This window comes from Adiantum capillus-veneris, chromosome 10 (genome assembly GCF_014529385.1).
Source record: "Adiantum capillus-veneris isolate H3 chromosome 10, ASM1452938v2, whole genome shotgun sequence".
Taxonomy (NCBI): Eukaryota; Viridiplantae; Streptophyta; class Polypodiopsida; order Polypodiales; family Pteridaceae; genus Adiantum; species Adiantum capillus-veneris.
Window position 1 is genome coordinate 103,877,414 of NC_140940.1, and position 15,970 is coordinate 103,893,383.

The 15,970-nt window shown below is 46.9% G+C and overlaps 1 protein-coding gene across 3 annotated transcripts; it reads left to right on the top strand.

The window, feature by feature from the left end:
* Positions 1-278: 278 nt before the first annotated feature.
* Positions 279-15,141, top strand: LOC147449388 (uncharacterized). Of its 3 annotated transcripts, none has more exons than XM_086521821.1 (6): positions 279-444; positions 511-581; positions 14,269-14,349; positions 14,424-14,467; positions 14,541-14,680; positions 14,892-15,141. In XM_086521821.1, the coding sequence occupies exons 1-5, from the start codon at positions 405-407 to the stop codon at positions 14,650-14,652; spliced, it is 348 nt and encodes a 115-aa protein (XP_086377947.1). In that variant the 5' UTR covers positions 279-404; the 3' UTR covers positions 14,653-14,680; positions 14,892-15,141. The 3 variants fall into 3 exon arrangements, with proteins under 3 accessions (XP_086377947.1, XP_086377949.1, XP_086377948.1); XM_086521823.1 differs by having other exon boundaries at positions 280-444; positions 14,609-14,680; XM_086521822.1 differs by having other exon boundaries at positions 285-444; positions 14,579-14,680.
* Positions 15,142-15,970: the final 829 nt, after the last annotated feature.

The following is a 15,970-nucleotide window of genomic DNA, read 5'->3' on the forward strand; positions in this document are numbered from 1 at the left end:
GAGGGACGACAAGCCAGGTCGAGCGTTCTTCATGCAGAGGTAAGCTGCAGAGGAGACGATGAGAGAGAGAGAGAGAGAGAGAGAGAGAGAGAGAGAGAGAGAGAGAGAGAGATGAAAAGGAAACAAACGTCCTGCTTCCACGTGCCCTAGTCCCCTTTTCCTTCTGTCTCACCGCCGCGTTGCCCAATTCCCTGGTATCATGTTTGATTCTTCATAATTTATGATTTTATGTGATTGGGTGCCCCATACTCAAAACCCAACTCAAGATTTCAAAGTAAATTTTGGACCAAGTAATGGATGATGGCGCCGTGGTTTTCGTGCTTCCGCTGCTCCCACTGCTGTAGTCCGAGCGTCCAACTTTTGGGCACTCGACGGTACCATTTTGTGTGCGCAGCTGAGAGAGGATGGATTCCAAATTATGGCTGAAGGTCGCGGGTCTATCTGGTACATTCTCGCTGCTTTGGTCGCTTAACCTCGTGGTAAATGCCTTATACCGATCTGACGTCGCAGGAGTAGCAGCACTGGGCCTTGGCACTTATGGTGCCCATATGTTTAAGCCAGACAACCCAGCGTACAAAGAGGTATCTATGCACACGAGAGAGAGAGAGAGAGAGAGAGAGAGAGAGAGAGAGTTAATGTCGTAGGAACAATCCCAAGAGACCTCAAAGATCTATCTGAACTCAAGACTTGATACTCTAAAGGGAATTGGGATAACCAATGTACCACACTTGGGTGATGGAGAGAGAGAGGTGAAGTCCACAACTCAATTACTCCAGAATGATACAAGATGATCAATCAGTGATTGAACCCTTAGCAACACTGATATCGTGTGCTAGGTTGGACAAAACCTCTAAAATACCCAACACAGAAATACAAAACTGAGAATAAATAATCAAATTGGTAAAATGTTTGGTGCGAACTCTTTATGCACCTTGAATCCCTACCAGGATGGCGAAAGGGTGGCCAACCCACAACCAAAGACTTATGTGCACTCTGGATGTGAGAAAAGCTGTAAGCAAGAGTAAAAGCATATGGAAGGTGAATGTAAATCTTTAACAACAAAAGAGAAGGGAATAACAAATACTGTAGGTTGAGCAGTCTTAACGAGAGCTAGGATCTGACCGGAGGTGACCGCCTCCTATAGGCTGTAATGGTAATCCCAATCCTTATGTGCTGATCGAAATGATGAAAAGAAGTTAAATCACAAAATCTGTATAATCGATGCAAATCTAGGAAAACACCTTGCGGTTGGTCACGTGCTAGGTAGCATCATGGCTTGCGAAGAAGTATCAGATTCAATAATTTGTAAATATTAAGCCAATTGAAGAGGTTGGGGTTACCCGACGTAGAATGTCACAAAGTGATGACGTGGCATGACCTAGAGGACAGAGGCCGGACAGAAGGGGACCTAAACCCTAGCGAAAGAGGCAGAAGAAGTTTGACCAACTTGCAGATTATTGTTGAGTGGACTAGAAGGGGTTAGGGTTAAAAACCTAACCCAACCCAACTTATGGAACTTGGCCGAGGGGCCTAAAACCCTAAAAATAAAAGCAAGGAGTTAAATTGTGTAAAAATTGCTTGACGTGGTGAGCTGTACGGAAGTTCCACAATTTGCGCTGCTGAAGTGGCATGCCGTACATATTTTTGCGTTTTATGGAGTGCCTAAGGGACGCTAGCTTTTGAGTACTAGATGCTTTTGGGTTCTATGCTTTTTATGTAACTGCTTTTGGCAAGGCCAGGGATCGTTATAAGTGTGCCAGGGCCTCTTCTCAGGGTAGATTAGCGTGGGAGCTTGGGAGAGAGGAACCTCAGACATTGTACTTGCTGAAGCTTAATAATAAAGAAATACCGAGAAGAAGCTCCAATCTTTGGGGCTAGTGCATCTAGGCGCAAAACTCCACTGTGTGAGAGTGAGCAGCGGAAAGAGTGTGAGCCACGCGCATCGAAAACGCTTGAGAGAGAGAGAGAGAGAGAGAGAGAGAGAGAGAGAGAGAGAGAGAGAGAGAGAGAGAGAGAGAGAGAGAGAGAGAGAGTTGCAAATGATGCTCTCAATACACAATCTGAATGACTACCAGGCCCTAAGCATTCTATTTATAGAATCTTAGGTTGAAGTAGGGCAAAAATGTGTAACTGGTGCAAAAAACACAAAAATGGTTAAAAATGTGTGCACCCAGCCAGGCTCAGAAAATGACTGGCAAAACACGTGCTAATAGTGTGCGCCCATGCAATCTACATGATGTGTGATGGGTGGCCAACCCGGGACAATCACTAGCCGTAAAAAATGGCGAAGCAACAGTGGTGTAACTCTAACACCTCCTCTCAACACCGGATGCAGAGACAACACAGAGGAGTGGAAGGTGAGAAGCCAAAGTCCGTTGAGGTACAGCCTTCATGAAGATGTTAGCTGCATTGTCCGCTGTAGGAACATACTCCAAATGAATATCTCCAGCCAAAACCCGCTCCCGAACATAGTGGTACTGCACCTCAATGTGCTTTGTCCGAGCGTGAAAGATAGGGTTCTGGGCAACAGCAATGCAACTCTGATTGTCGCACAAAAGACAAGTCGTAGTAGTCTGGGGAAAACACAACTCTCCCAGGAATCTCCGTAGCCATATGGCCTCACAAGCAGCATCACGTACACATAGGGTTAGATGTGCACGTGACATCTAGCCCCACGCCGGTGCTTCATAAGTTCTTTCAGTTGGTTGGCTCAGTTTCTCTTGTCCACTCGGCCATTTCTCTTGTCACCAAGGGGTGCTAGCCTTTGAATACTAGACGCTTTTGGGTTCTATGCTTTTCATGTAACTGCTTTTGGCAAGGCCCGAGATCTTTCTAAGTGTGCCAGGGCCTCTTCTTAGGGTAGATCAGCTTGGGAGCTTGCAAGAGAGAGGACCCTCGGACATTGTACTTGTTGAAGCTTAGTATTAAAGAAATACTGAGAATGGGCGCCTTTCTTTGGGGCCAGTGCATTTAGGCGCGGAACTCCGTTGTGCCGTGTTGTCTCTCTCTCTTTCTCTCTCAGTTCTTTTAAATTGTTTTCAGTTTCTCTCACGTGTGTGGCTTCAGATCTTTGGCTTGGGGTGTCCAAGTCTATTTCACAGAAGCAATAGTCAAGGAAGCCAAAATAGCAGGACATGTGGTGGTGTTGTGGTCTATAATCCAATCCCACAAGTCGCCGTAAGAGTAATCATGATCAATATCTTCCAAACTATAAAGTTGGAACCGTCCATCTTCTCCTAGGGGTGAAAGATCAGCATTTAGTGTCAAAAATCGACATACTTGCAAGGAAAATTTAAGTACACCAAAAAATCTCAAAAGTCCCGCGAAGTAGAAAGAATAGGAATGAAGAAGATCTGGAAGCTGTGCTTGATGAAGTACCAAAAATACGATATGAGGAGGAGAAGCGATCAGAATCGAGTCATAGGATCCAAGAAATTGCTGGAAGACCAAGGGTATCTGTCCAAATGTCAACACAATAGGTGGAGGCTATAGCACAAGCTGATGCCAAGTTCCACTAAAGATGTTGATGCCATGGAGAAAAGCAGAAGCAAACTTTGCCATGAGAAGAGGTAGAGATAGCCCGGTAGGAGCAGCTCTTTTCAAGTGTGAGCAAGGAGGGATTGTAGGGTTAAAAAATGCTACAATAAGCGAGAGCGTTTTTAAGACGAGTTGCCATCTTGGTAGAGATAAAGTTTGCCTGAGCTCCCATTGATAGAAGATTAATGTGTCCATATCTTGTACTTTGCCCCACGCTTTGCAGAGCTTGGTACTCTCATCATTGTGGTCCTTGAGTGTCCGCATACAATCTGGTACAAGTTTTGCTTTCATTTTTCTCTTCTTTGCTGCTCATTTCTTTTCGGCTTTTGATGCCATTCTGTCGACATTTGTGGAACTGTGGTCTTCTGAATAACTTTTTACTCTTCTTTCCCTTGAAACTCTCGTTGTTTCAGTATTTGGATTAAGGTGTATCTATCGCCGTGTTGCTAAATTAGCTTTATTTGACAGAAAAATAATTCTAAATGAATTATTGGATTTATAAATGAGAGGGTTTTCTTGCTTGAGACACCATGAAAAATAAATTCTAAATGAATTATTGGAATTATAAGTGAGAGGGTTTTTGTCGTTGGAGACATCGGAGTACAAATATTTCTAGTACCTCATTCAATGTCACAAACAGATGACGTGGCATGATCACCCGGGCAGGCTGTACGGATAGAGGATCTCGAAATCACGCTGACTGCGGACGTGGCAAACCTTACGGAGTCCCGAAATTCACGCTGACATGTTGACGTGGCGGACAATACGGATTTCCGCTTTTTGTATTGACAAATGATGACATGGCAGATGTCACGTCACACATCTCAACCCTATGTGTCCGTGGACAAGCTACACCATAGCAGGGTTCCCGTCAGTTCAGTCAGTTAGATTAGCAGTGATCTGGCACTTTGTGAGTCTATTCGTAGACCGTGCATGCCCAGTCACTTAGCATAGATGCATATCCTCTGGTTGCACACAGCATGATCATCGGAATTCCCATCAGAATCCATTAGCATCAGTTAGTTAAGGGAATTTTCCAGTGCATTTAGCCTATTTTCCTATTTATTGGTTATTTTCACTTATTATTTTTAAGTGACTTTCCAACAAAAGTAGATAGGGCAATTTTGCTAAGTTAATATATAAGCAAACCCAAGTTAGAACTTTCTGGCAGAGGAGGCAGCAGGAGCTTCCCGCTCAACAGGCAACTTCTCAGCAGTACCCCCCAGCACCCCCAGCGTTCTTGGATTCCATCCTCGCCGGGCCAACCCCATCATTGGCGTTTCCTCTCTTGCAGTCTTCGCCATCAACCACAGGCGTTAGCAGATCATTGCAGATCCTCACCATCGCAGGAGACCTCAGCTTTGCTAGCGTTTTTGTAGCATATGACCCAGCGTTTTTGGCAATAGAAAGGCAGCACCAGCGTTTTGTTTCAGCCTTGTCTGCTGCCTATTTCAGCGTTTTCCACAGCTTGGACACCTCAGCCTATCGAGCGATTTCAGCCCCAACCACTAACAGTAGGAAATCTGCAATTCAGCCTCGAAGAAAGCGCAGGTTTTCAGCCATGACACAGTAGCAGATTCCCCCCAAGAAGGTTGCAGATGCTCCTCCATTTTCAGCCATCAAAACGCAGCCAAAACAGTCATTTTCAGCCACCAAGAAGACCATGAAAATCAGCAGATAAAAGATCCCAGATTTCAGCCATCAAGTCGTCGTCGTCATCACCGTCGTCGTCATCTGCATAGTCCAAGTTGCATCAATCCATTGCATACGCATTGTACACCTTTGTGCAATCAAAGTTAGACCACTCTCGCCGACGAGAGTGGGGCCTTCGGAGGAGGGTTTTACAACCTCTCGGGTGTCGCATCTCTTCTCTCTCCTTTTCGCCTTCGCCCTCTTCTTTACCAGCAGCAGACATAGAATGGCGGCCTCTGCTCTACCTGAGAGAGACTCTATAGAAGCCCCCTCGCCCGACCCTGCGGAGCCGACCCTTCGACTTGCTCTTTCGCCAGAAGAGCAAGCGAGCTTGATCATTGATGGCCGAGGTGGAACCCTTGCAAGCCACCACGGTTATCTGCAAGATCATTGGTACTAGACCCAACCGTGGCGAGGTTTGTGATTTGCTTCATGCCCAACTCCTCTCCGATGTGGGCAAGATCACCGATGTCCAGATCCTTGGGAGAGGGTACTACCAGATAGAGTTCGAGTCAAAGATGACGACCACGGTGATTTCGATGATCCCGCTAGGTATCTGAGCAGCTCGAGCATACTTCAGACGATGGCATTGTCACAAACTGCTGACGTGTCAAAGCCTTGAAGAATGGAGCCAACTTACAGATGCTGGCCGAGGGGCTTAAACCCTAAGAAGAACAAGTAAGAGAAGAAGAAGTCCTACCAACTTATGGGGACCCCGTCCGATGGGGCCCCAAGTGACATAAAGGATTAAAATAAAGTAGGACCCACACACACACACAAAGAAAGACTTGCGCCAAAAATTGATGATGTGGCAGCTGCACGGGCAGTTTTCGGATTTTGCGTTGACAATGTTGACGTGGTACATTTTCGCAAAATGTGTTGACAGTGCTGACGTGGCAATTGTACGGAATTTCGTGATTTACGTTGGCAGCTTTTTGGCATTGCTTTTGGACTAGAAGTTTTTGAGTTTGAAGGCTTTTCATGTAAACTGCGGCCAAGGGCCTTTAAATATGTGCTAAGGGCTCATTCTCTGGCATGCTTCCTAGAGAAGGTGCAGAGTCTGAAGTACCCGCTTGTACTGTGTTGATGCAATATAAAGAAATACCGAAAGGGGCGCCAAGGTTTTGGGCCAATACTCTCTGGGGTGGAATTCCGCCACTCCGTGTCGCGTGGCATCTCTCTCTTTCAGTTCAGTTGTTATTGAAGTGCTAAGAGTCTGTTTAGTTTGTTCTTTTCTATTGGCACGTGGTGCCTGTCTTGTGACAGTGGTATCAGAGCATCAGGCGTGTGCTTTTCTGAAAGCATACCGGTCCTACCAAAGAGCAGACAGAGCAAGATCACACTTCCAAAGCTCATTGGAAATTTTAGGTTTGTGCTCCGACCCCGGACTTATTAGCCACTCCTACCCTTACTTCATCGCGCATCGGGCTTGCTCCCATCTTCACCGCTCATGTCTTACAGGGCATAAGCCATAGAGATCACTTGCAAGAGAAGGATCCAAGATTTGTTTCGAGCTGTTGTTTTTTTTAGAGGCAGTGCCATGCAGATGTTGATCTCTATAGCTACCAAGCTGCACACTCCAAGGACTTGGCAAGCTTTCAAGAATTTTTTTGCTCGAAGTTAGATGGTTTCTGACATCTTCCTTTGGAGTGCAACTTCTGGCAAAGTGGGGTATCGTGAAATGCTTGCCATAGAAACCCTACCAAATTATAACTTGAAATTTCTCGACATCTCTCAGTAGATGTCTCTTCACGAGCTGATGACCTTGGAGGTCCGTTGTGATTGCTATGGCTTGGGACTACCATCGGTGCCAGAGGAACACTACCTGTCCAAGAGCTGATGGACCATGTTGTGGTTGGCTACAATCTTATGGAAAGAACCTAACCCTAATTTTTGGTGCAGGTTTCAGGATGGAAAGTCAGTCGACTTTTCAAGCGCGACTGATGTCGATATTGCTTTTTAAGTTCGTTTTCTGTTTGAACTTGTTTGGTGATCTTGTTTGAAATGGATGGTATCTGTGTTGAACCTGTCTTGGTGCCGATTTGAATTGTCTGACTCTGGTTTCAATGATTGGTGATTTTTACTCCCGGTTGGAGTAGTGAGAAACAATGTTTGAGAATGCTTGTTCATACTCATTGCCCGGACCCTTGTGGTTATTTGCGGGGGGAGTATTGAATGATTGAAAATTGTTGTTTTTACTCATGGCCTGGACCCTTGTGGTTATTTGCGGGGGGAGTACTGAATGATCGAAAAGTGTTGTTTTTACTCATGGCCCGGACCCTTGCGGTTATTTACGAGGGAAGTACTGTTGTTGTTACTCATGGCCCGGACCCTTGTGGTTATTTGCGGGGGGAGTATTAAGAAGTGTGAGTAGTGGCTACTCTCAGCACCTCCAAACGACGCAGACTGCGGTCTGGGGGGCGTTTGGTTGTAAAAGGTCTCTATATCTCATGGCCCGGGCCTTTTTAGGTTATTTGCGGGAGGAGTGATGAGGGAGTCGTTGAACAGCTTATGGCTCGGACCTGGATGGTTATTTGCGGGGGGAGTGTTCATTGGCAACTTTATGTTTCTATGTCTTGTAACATGCATATGTGAGCATTTGTGTTGCATTGTGATGTGCCAACCACTGAAGATTCCTAATTGGATGAGATTGCTTGGGTATGTAATTTTAGTGCATCAAGACACCTGTGGATTATCAGTGCGCTCTGGGTGTGATGGATAATTTTACTACGCCGGAATATCAAGAGTTCCGAACTAGACGAAAGGAGAAGCCAACTCCTTGATCAAAAGAGCCGAAAGGAGAAGCCAACTCCTTGATCAAAAGAGCAGAAAGGAGAAGCCAACTCCTTGATCAAAAGAGCCGAAAGGAGAAGCCAACTCCTTGATCAAAAGAGCAGAAAGGAGAAGCCAACTCCATAAAAAAAAAAAGAAATAGCAAACTGATTGTCCCTCAAAATTTTTTGAGCTAACTCGAGTTGTTTTGTAGATATGCTGTAATCGCAGACGATTACTTTCTTTCAAGAAGGGGGGATGTCACAAACTGTTGACGTGTCAAAGCCCTGAAGAATGGAGCCAACTTACAGATGCCGGCCGAGCGGCCTAAACCCTAAGAAGAACAAGTAACAGAAGCAAAAGTCCTACCAACTTATGGGGACCCCATCCGATGGGGCCCCAAGTGACATACAGGATTAAGGACCCAAACACACACACAAAGAAAGACTTGCGCCAAAAACTGATGATGGAATTCCGTGATTTATGCTGGCAGCTTTTTGGCATTGCTTTTGGACCTTTTGAGTTTGAAGGTAAACTGCTTTTCATAAGCCAAGGGCCTTTAAATATGTGCTAAGGGCTTAGGTGTAGAGTCTGGAGTACCGGCTTGTACTCTGGTGATGCAATATAAAGAAACACCGAAAGGGGCGCCAAGGTTTGGGGTCAATACTCTCTGGGGTGGAATTCTACCACTCCATGTCGCGTGTCGTCTCTCTCTTTCAGTTCAGTTGTTATTGAAGTGCTAAAAGTCTGTTTAGTGTGTTCTTTTCTATTGGCACGTGGTGCCCGTCTTCTGACAGGCATCATGGTTTCAACCCTGCTACATATGTGCTTGAGGAGGAGGCCGACTTGCCTATCTCAGTCTGCTTCCCAGGCCTGAGTCGAGAGTACCTCTCTCTTCTCCCTAGGATTGGTTCCATATTCAGGACAGTTCAGGAGTCTCCGCGCACTGTAGCTTCAGCTGTGGCCAAGGCCGCAGGTCTACCTACTGTGCGGGTTCTTGTTCGAGACACACTCCTTCCTGAAGGTGATACTATTGCCTCGAGTGAGCGGGGGTTGGATCAGATAGAGTGTTGAGTATTCCGGTCTCTCGAATTAGTGCTTCATTTGTAGACAGATGGGCCACTTAGCAAAGGCCTGTCCTCGCAGGAGAACCTGATCCACAACGCATGCGCAGCCTCCCAAGGCTGAGCATGCCCAGAAGACAGCTACCGAGGACACATAGGTTGTAACCTCGACAGAGGCCGGCGATCAGACAGCTGATGGTTGACAGCATGTGCCTGGCCGTCACCGACAAGGACGGGCTCGCCATACTGCTCCCCTTGGTGACCGACCCCCTGCAGCTCAGCAGCATTGGGTTTCGACAGGGAACCATTTTGACCCCCTTCAGCAGGACTCCCTCCGAGTTAGCTCCGCCGCCTCCTTCGTCTCCCCCTCCGCCACCTGTAGACGCCACCTTTTCGCCTCCCCCTCCTTCACCTTCACCCCCACCTCTTGCTCCTCCTCTCTCCCCGGTGGGGCCCTCAGCCTCATCTCTTGACTCATCCCGCTTTCCTCCTCAGACGTTGGGGTCTGGACACGCATCTGCAGCGAGGCAATCTCTGGGTGGTGCTTTAGCTACGAGCCGCATGGCTCGGGAGGGACAACCCCATTTGAGGCCGCCTCTTCTGGTTCGGACTTCTTCTCTTGCAGCAGTCCCTCGGGGTTTGACCAGCTTTGACATTCGCAGACGATGGGACTTCTTCGACTACAGCTTCACACGTTTTCTAGGTGATCCTTCTCCTGACCTGGAGGAGGCTTGCTTTCGAGTGCACGTCCTCTTTATAGCAGCTCGAGGCACTGAGGCTCTGGACACAGCGGTAGGCTTCTCCTTTCCGATGTGCGGTAGGGATCCTACAAAGTGGACCTTGCACACAATCCTTGACTGGCTCTAGGTCCAAGCCAGTGAGTTTTTTTTTTCCTGAGAAAAAGATCCTTCTATTAGTTAATGAAACTACCCATAGGGCTACAATTACCTCTACTAGAGAGGACTACAACAATCATAAGGGGAGACTCTCCCAATGAAAAAACAACATTTGTACAATGAGGACTAAATCAAGAGATGGGAGGAGGGAAAAGCCACATAGGTGGACGATAGTGCAATCTAAGCACACCTTGGACCATTGTGAAGAAAGGCCCCGGGCGCCGGAGTCGAAGGCTTTCGTTCTACGCTCCTGCGTGCGGTCGGAGCTGCCCTGAAGTCTCTTGAACTGTCCCCTAAGAGTATGGATCAGCTCCAGCCAAAAATCTCGAACAATCTCTGCTGGTGGCACGAGGCGAGCCTCAAAGATGCGGAAGCAGCGGGCCCGACAGATGAACCAGAGTGTCAGGCCACAGACGAGCTCCCAACACACCTCTCTCTCACTGCACCACTCCTGTGGAGTAAGCTCTGTAGCAAGCTGGAGTGTAGATCGACCCCCCTGTATCACTATCAGCCTGCTGGTGGAGGATAGCTCAAACTGTAGTGCAGGGCCCGTTAGAGTGGACCGAGCAGCTGCCCCCCAAGTGTACTGCCGTGCTGTGGAGAGAGCTGGCATCAGTCGAAGGACTGGAAGCCAAACGTGGTGTGCCATAGGACAGTCCCAAAGACAGTGACGCTGACTCTCACAAGCTGCACATGCTGCCCAGTGCTGTAGCTCTATGTGCAACCAGCCAATGGAACATCGTGACTCGCCGCGACTGTCTGGCGTCCCACAGCCTCGCCCAAAAAGCTGACAAGAACTTAGCTGTGAGACCCTCCTCTTGCCAATGAGGTGCTGCAGCAAGACGAGCCTCTCTCTGTGCTGCCAGTATGTGAAGTCCCAATCGAATAGTGTATTGAAAGAAAGGGACACCTGGATGGTCGGCTTAGGAGAAAGGGTCCCTCCAAAACTACTCTCCTGAATCCCACTGCACTCGGGCCAGTGGACAACACTCCCAAGCCCATAGCCTCCAGTGGCCTGTCCCAAGAGCTGCTGGGTCAAGATCTATGACACACGTCCTCCCACATATGCCCACAACTCGGATCGTCTGGAAACAACATTGCAACGTGTGGGGCCTCTACTGAGACTGTGTAATCGACCCTCGCCTTGTAGCTCGAAAAACATGGAGGGTAAAATCTTTGAGCAAGCCCGAACTGCGATGAGGACCTCCAGTGGCGTGAAGGCCCCCATCCATCTAGGCGCTACTGACTCGAGAGGTTTAAGCCACTTAGCTGGTACTGCCTCTGTGATGTCCTGACACATGCTCTGCACCCCTCTCATGCCCTGTAGCTGGATGCTCTGAAGCTCCTTTGACAAACCTGAGAACTGTAGCCAATCACCTAAAGTGCGTGTTGGACCCTCTGCCATGGGACCCCAAGAAACATGAGGCCTACTACCAACCAAGTGGCCTCTCTGATTGCTGACCATGGGGTTCCAAACAAGGGGCTGTCTCAGGTACTCCTCTGTGCAAGTGGGCTGGTGCTGCTCCAGGCCTCTCCGCAGCTGCTTCGAGGAGCGGAGTAGGCTCACAGCAAAACGATCCTCCAGTCTCCTGCTCAGGCCAACTCTGCGCATCTCTGTGAAAATCCATCTGATGGAAGGTCTCCAAGGGCCTCCTGCCTGAGGCACTCTAGCTCTAAGCCGCTGAAGCAAAAGCTCCTTCCAGGGCTCCTCCCCTGGAAGCAGTCCTTTGACGACAAACTTCCCAAGAAGGGCTCTGCTTTGTTGTGCAGGGACTATGATCCTCAACCCCCCTGAGAAGTTCCCGATCAGCCTCTCTACCTGGTTGATGCAGGAGCTCGAAAAGATCCAACAAGAAGTGATGTACCACATAGTAGCCAACTACACCTGGTTGGCCACTATAACTCTGCCTGCCAAAGAAAGTCGTGCCGAGCTCCAGTGTAATAGCTTCCTCCTGATGGACAAGAGGAGGGGAGCAATCTGCTGCTCAGGAGACAAGTCCAAGCCAACCTGACAGCCCAAGTGCCGAATTGTAGTCCCTGGGGGGATCCATCTGAAACCCTCAACTGGCAGCCAATTGGTATTGCAGGAGCACTACCAATCGAGAAAGCCACTGTCTTCCTCCAGTTGATCAGTGCGCCTGATGCACAACAAAATGTCTCAAGAGCCTGCTCACACCTGTGTAGGTTGGCCTCCTGGCCCTCCAAGTACAAAGCTGAATCGTCTGCAAACTCAACGTCCAGTAGCTCATCGCCCCGAATAGGGAGCGCTAAGCCACGTAGACCAACCTGCTGTGAAACCGAAAACCTGCTCATGCCTCAGCATAGAACAGAAAGAGGAAGGGGGCAAGAGGGCAGCCCTGTCTGACTGAATGTGTGAGCATGAAACGGTCTCCTCTTCCTCCTTCCAAAAGCACCTGACTGTGTGCATGCTTGTAGAGAGCTGACACACCTCTGATCCAAGCATCAGAGAAGCCCATCTTGTGTAGAATGCCTCCAAAAAGTCCCAGTCAACTCTATTGTAAGCCTTTTCAAAATCGAGCAACAAAATCACCAGATCCTCACCACGGAGGCGCGCGAGGGCTGAAGCCTCCCAAATTTTGTAGGTTGAGTTGAGGATGGTGATGGGTCGCCACTGCCAAATCTCATCCAAGGAGCCACCCTCCTTGGGAATGAGGTAGATCAAGCCCTCACTCATGCTGTCAGACATCTCTCCTATGTGTAAGATGTACTGAAAACCGCTGCATAGGTCCGAGCCAAGCAAGTCCAAACTCTAAGAAAAAACTGTGAGTCAAACCATCCTCGCCGGGACAACTACCACAGGGAAGTGCTCTGAGGGCCATGTGGAGCTCCTCTAGCTGAAAAGGCAGCTCAAGCCATAGTAAGAAGGAATGGCCATTTTCAGGTCCGAAAAAGATGTCCCAGCCAGAATGCAAACTGTCCCACCCAAGTCACCGAAGTGGTCACTAGTACCGAGATCTAGATCCACATCTAGATCCAGCTAGGAGGAGATGCACCAGATCTATGCTCTCAGAGCACGTTGAAGGTGATGCACGTGGCGAGGCCATGTCTGTGGTCTCGTGTGCAGGAGCAGTTGGCAGTGTCAGTAGCAGTCGCAGTTGTTCGAGTCCTCGGGTCTACCCATCGGCATGTCAGTTCTATGCCGAACCACCCTTTGTCACTTGTATGAGCAGATTGTTGTCAGCATGGAGAGCCTTTCCCATATCTCTCTCTCTCTCTCTCTCTCTCTCTCTCTCTCTCTCTCTCTCTCATTCTCAGATGTCCCGTCTCTCTCTACCTCAATGATCTCTCTTCTCCATAGGTGTGCCTTGTTCATGTGTTTGGCATTGCAGGTGTTCTACCCACCGGATCACGAGCCAGTTCTTGTCTTCATTGCATCTTCCGCTGCCACCTTTGACAACTTGATCCTATACAATAATCCCGCAATGGGGGATATAGGTGCCAAGGACTTTAGGATGACAGATCTCCGCTTGCTTCTTTATTGTCTTGGGGTTGGAGATATGGAAGGCAGAGGGGGGCATCTTTCTCTGTGAGAACCCCTATGCCCAAGAAGTGCTTGAGGCTTTGACTATGATAGATCCCAGCCAGAAGTTGTCCTTGTATGACCCCTCAGATGTAGCTGATGCTACAAAGTATTGGGAACTAGTCAGCTCTCTTGAGTCTTATTTGGTTGTTGAACACCTGTTAGTCTCCCGGTGGGACTGCTCAGTTCCTTTATGCAGAAGCCCACCAAGTCACATTTTTTAACTGGCTCTTCAGATCTTATGGAAGGTTGTCTTGAGAGCTCTTAACTTCTTGGCTAGCATCTCGAACCTGAGTATGGAGACCTTTTGATTTAGATGTGAGTGTCTAGTGTCTAAAAGCCAGCAAGAAACAACATCAAAGTCTTGAGAGCTTGTATAGTCACGTTAGTATGTGGAAGGTTGTAAAGGCATTCAATGTGCATTGTGCTTTTTGGCTAAATTTCTCTCTCTTTCATCTCCAATGAGTCCTAGAATGCACAAAAGCTCCATGATACCCTTATCGTCGAGGTTTTGAGTGCCTTACTCCTGCGTTTATGGTGGTTTGGATATCTGGGCCTTGTCCACTTGATCGGTTAAGACTGTTATAGGAGCCCTTGGCTTAGGAACTTGAGTCTGGATTTGAGATTTGGGGGTCTTAGCATGCCATAGGTAGCAGAAAAGAAGAGTGTTCTTGTGGGAAGCTTAGTTCTGCTGAAAATATTTAAAAACTTGGATAGTTGTTCTTATTTGGATCCGTCGTGTTAACCTGACAATGTTTACTCTTAGGTCTGGCAAACGGCAAGTTTGTATCACCTTGTACACACATCAGCTCTTCTTGCTGCACCTCTAACGAAACGTCCTCATATAGTAAGTACAAACAGAGAGAAGTTCTTATGTGGTTGGCATAATTAAACCTCAACTATTCAATGCTTTACTTACAGTTTGGAGGGCTCCTAACGGCTGGGATCATCGCGTTTTCTGGAACGTAAGCCATGTCCTGCTTTTTGTATCATTCATCTACATCGGAAGATTTTAATACGTCTGTCTAAATCAAACAGCATTTTCTTGGTGCATTTTGATTTCTTTATTTTTAAAGCTGCTACATGGTGGCGTACATGGAAGACAGAAAATATTCCTTTTTGGCACCAATGGGTGGCTTTGCATTCATAGGAGCCTGGGCATCATTATTGTTCTGAAGGTAAGTACTCTCCTTAACACTGAAGTTCTTGTGCCTTTTTGTTGTGAATTTTTTGTGTTTTTCAATGGACCGTCAGGAAAACTAGGTGGATCTAACCCTACCATTGGTGTGTATTTCTTGTGGATTTTTTTGGTGAATTTCTTGTATTTTTCAATGGACCGTCAGGGAAACTAGGTGGGTCTAACTTTACCATTGGTGTGTTTTTATTCAGGATTCATGAAGTACTTGGCAAAAAATCAAGCTTTAGAAGGAATGGGCATCTAAGAGTATGCTTTATTGGTTGCTTTGATGCATGCTCTGGGGGCGCACTTATAAGAAACCATCTATATCACGTGCGTTCAAATGGTATTAAAGAAACCCCTTGATTTTCATATTGCGAGGCAATAAAATGACCCCTTTTTCTTGTTAAACTTATGGGTTTTTTCTAATTTTCAATTAAAAAACTCCTTGTGCAAGTAAAATATTTCAAAGTAAAATAGCGTTTATTAATTAAAATACCCCTCCAAATTTATGAGGTGCAACCCCTTGAGGATGCATGTACACTCTCTTTTTTGCAATTTGGCACAAAAGGCATTTAAATTGAGCATAGCAGAGCTATTTTGTGTTGAAAATTTGTTTAAGCTGAAGACTCATGTGATACCACGAAGTGAGAAGCTCTCATCCCCTCTCATAGCTAGCCTTTGGTGAATAGTGGAGGGAGAGACAATGCTATCCTGAGAGGTAAGTGATTTCAACATTTGTAGGACATCTCAAATACCCAAGTCATTGGGGAGCATGTAACGTGCTTGAGGTTTTTTGTTGTTTCTAATAATTCATACATTCGATGAGACTATATATTTAATATTTTGAAGCATGATTAAGTGTTAATGTTCAATGTATGGAATGGAGAGTTTAACCGAAACAAACGGTTTAGAAATTAGACGTATGTAGGATTTTTATTAATTTTACGATACATACCTTAGGATAAGGGGAGGCTTTGAGAACCATCACTTTTAGGAAAGCGGGCATTGAAGTTTTTAACGGCCCTCAAAAATCTGAGAGAAAAGAGCTCTAGAAAGATAGACGGAGACCAATCCATAGCCAAAAACAGAGGAAAGACAAGTCGGATAAAAGAGATGCATTGTACAACAAAGATTTGATGAACCTAAGGCTGCTTTACATATCTTTTGTGAATCCTTTACTCAAGTCCATCCTTTAATCGATCTTATAAAAGTTAGGACGTATGTAATATCCTTAATAGTCCCCTTTGTGCTCCCCATGCTAGTAGTATGAGAATTAAATCAAAGGTTA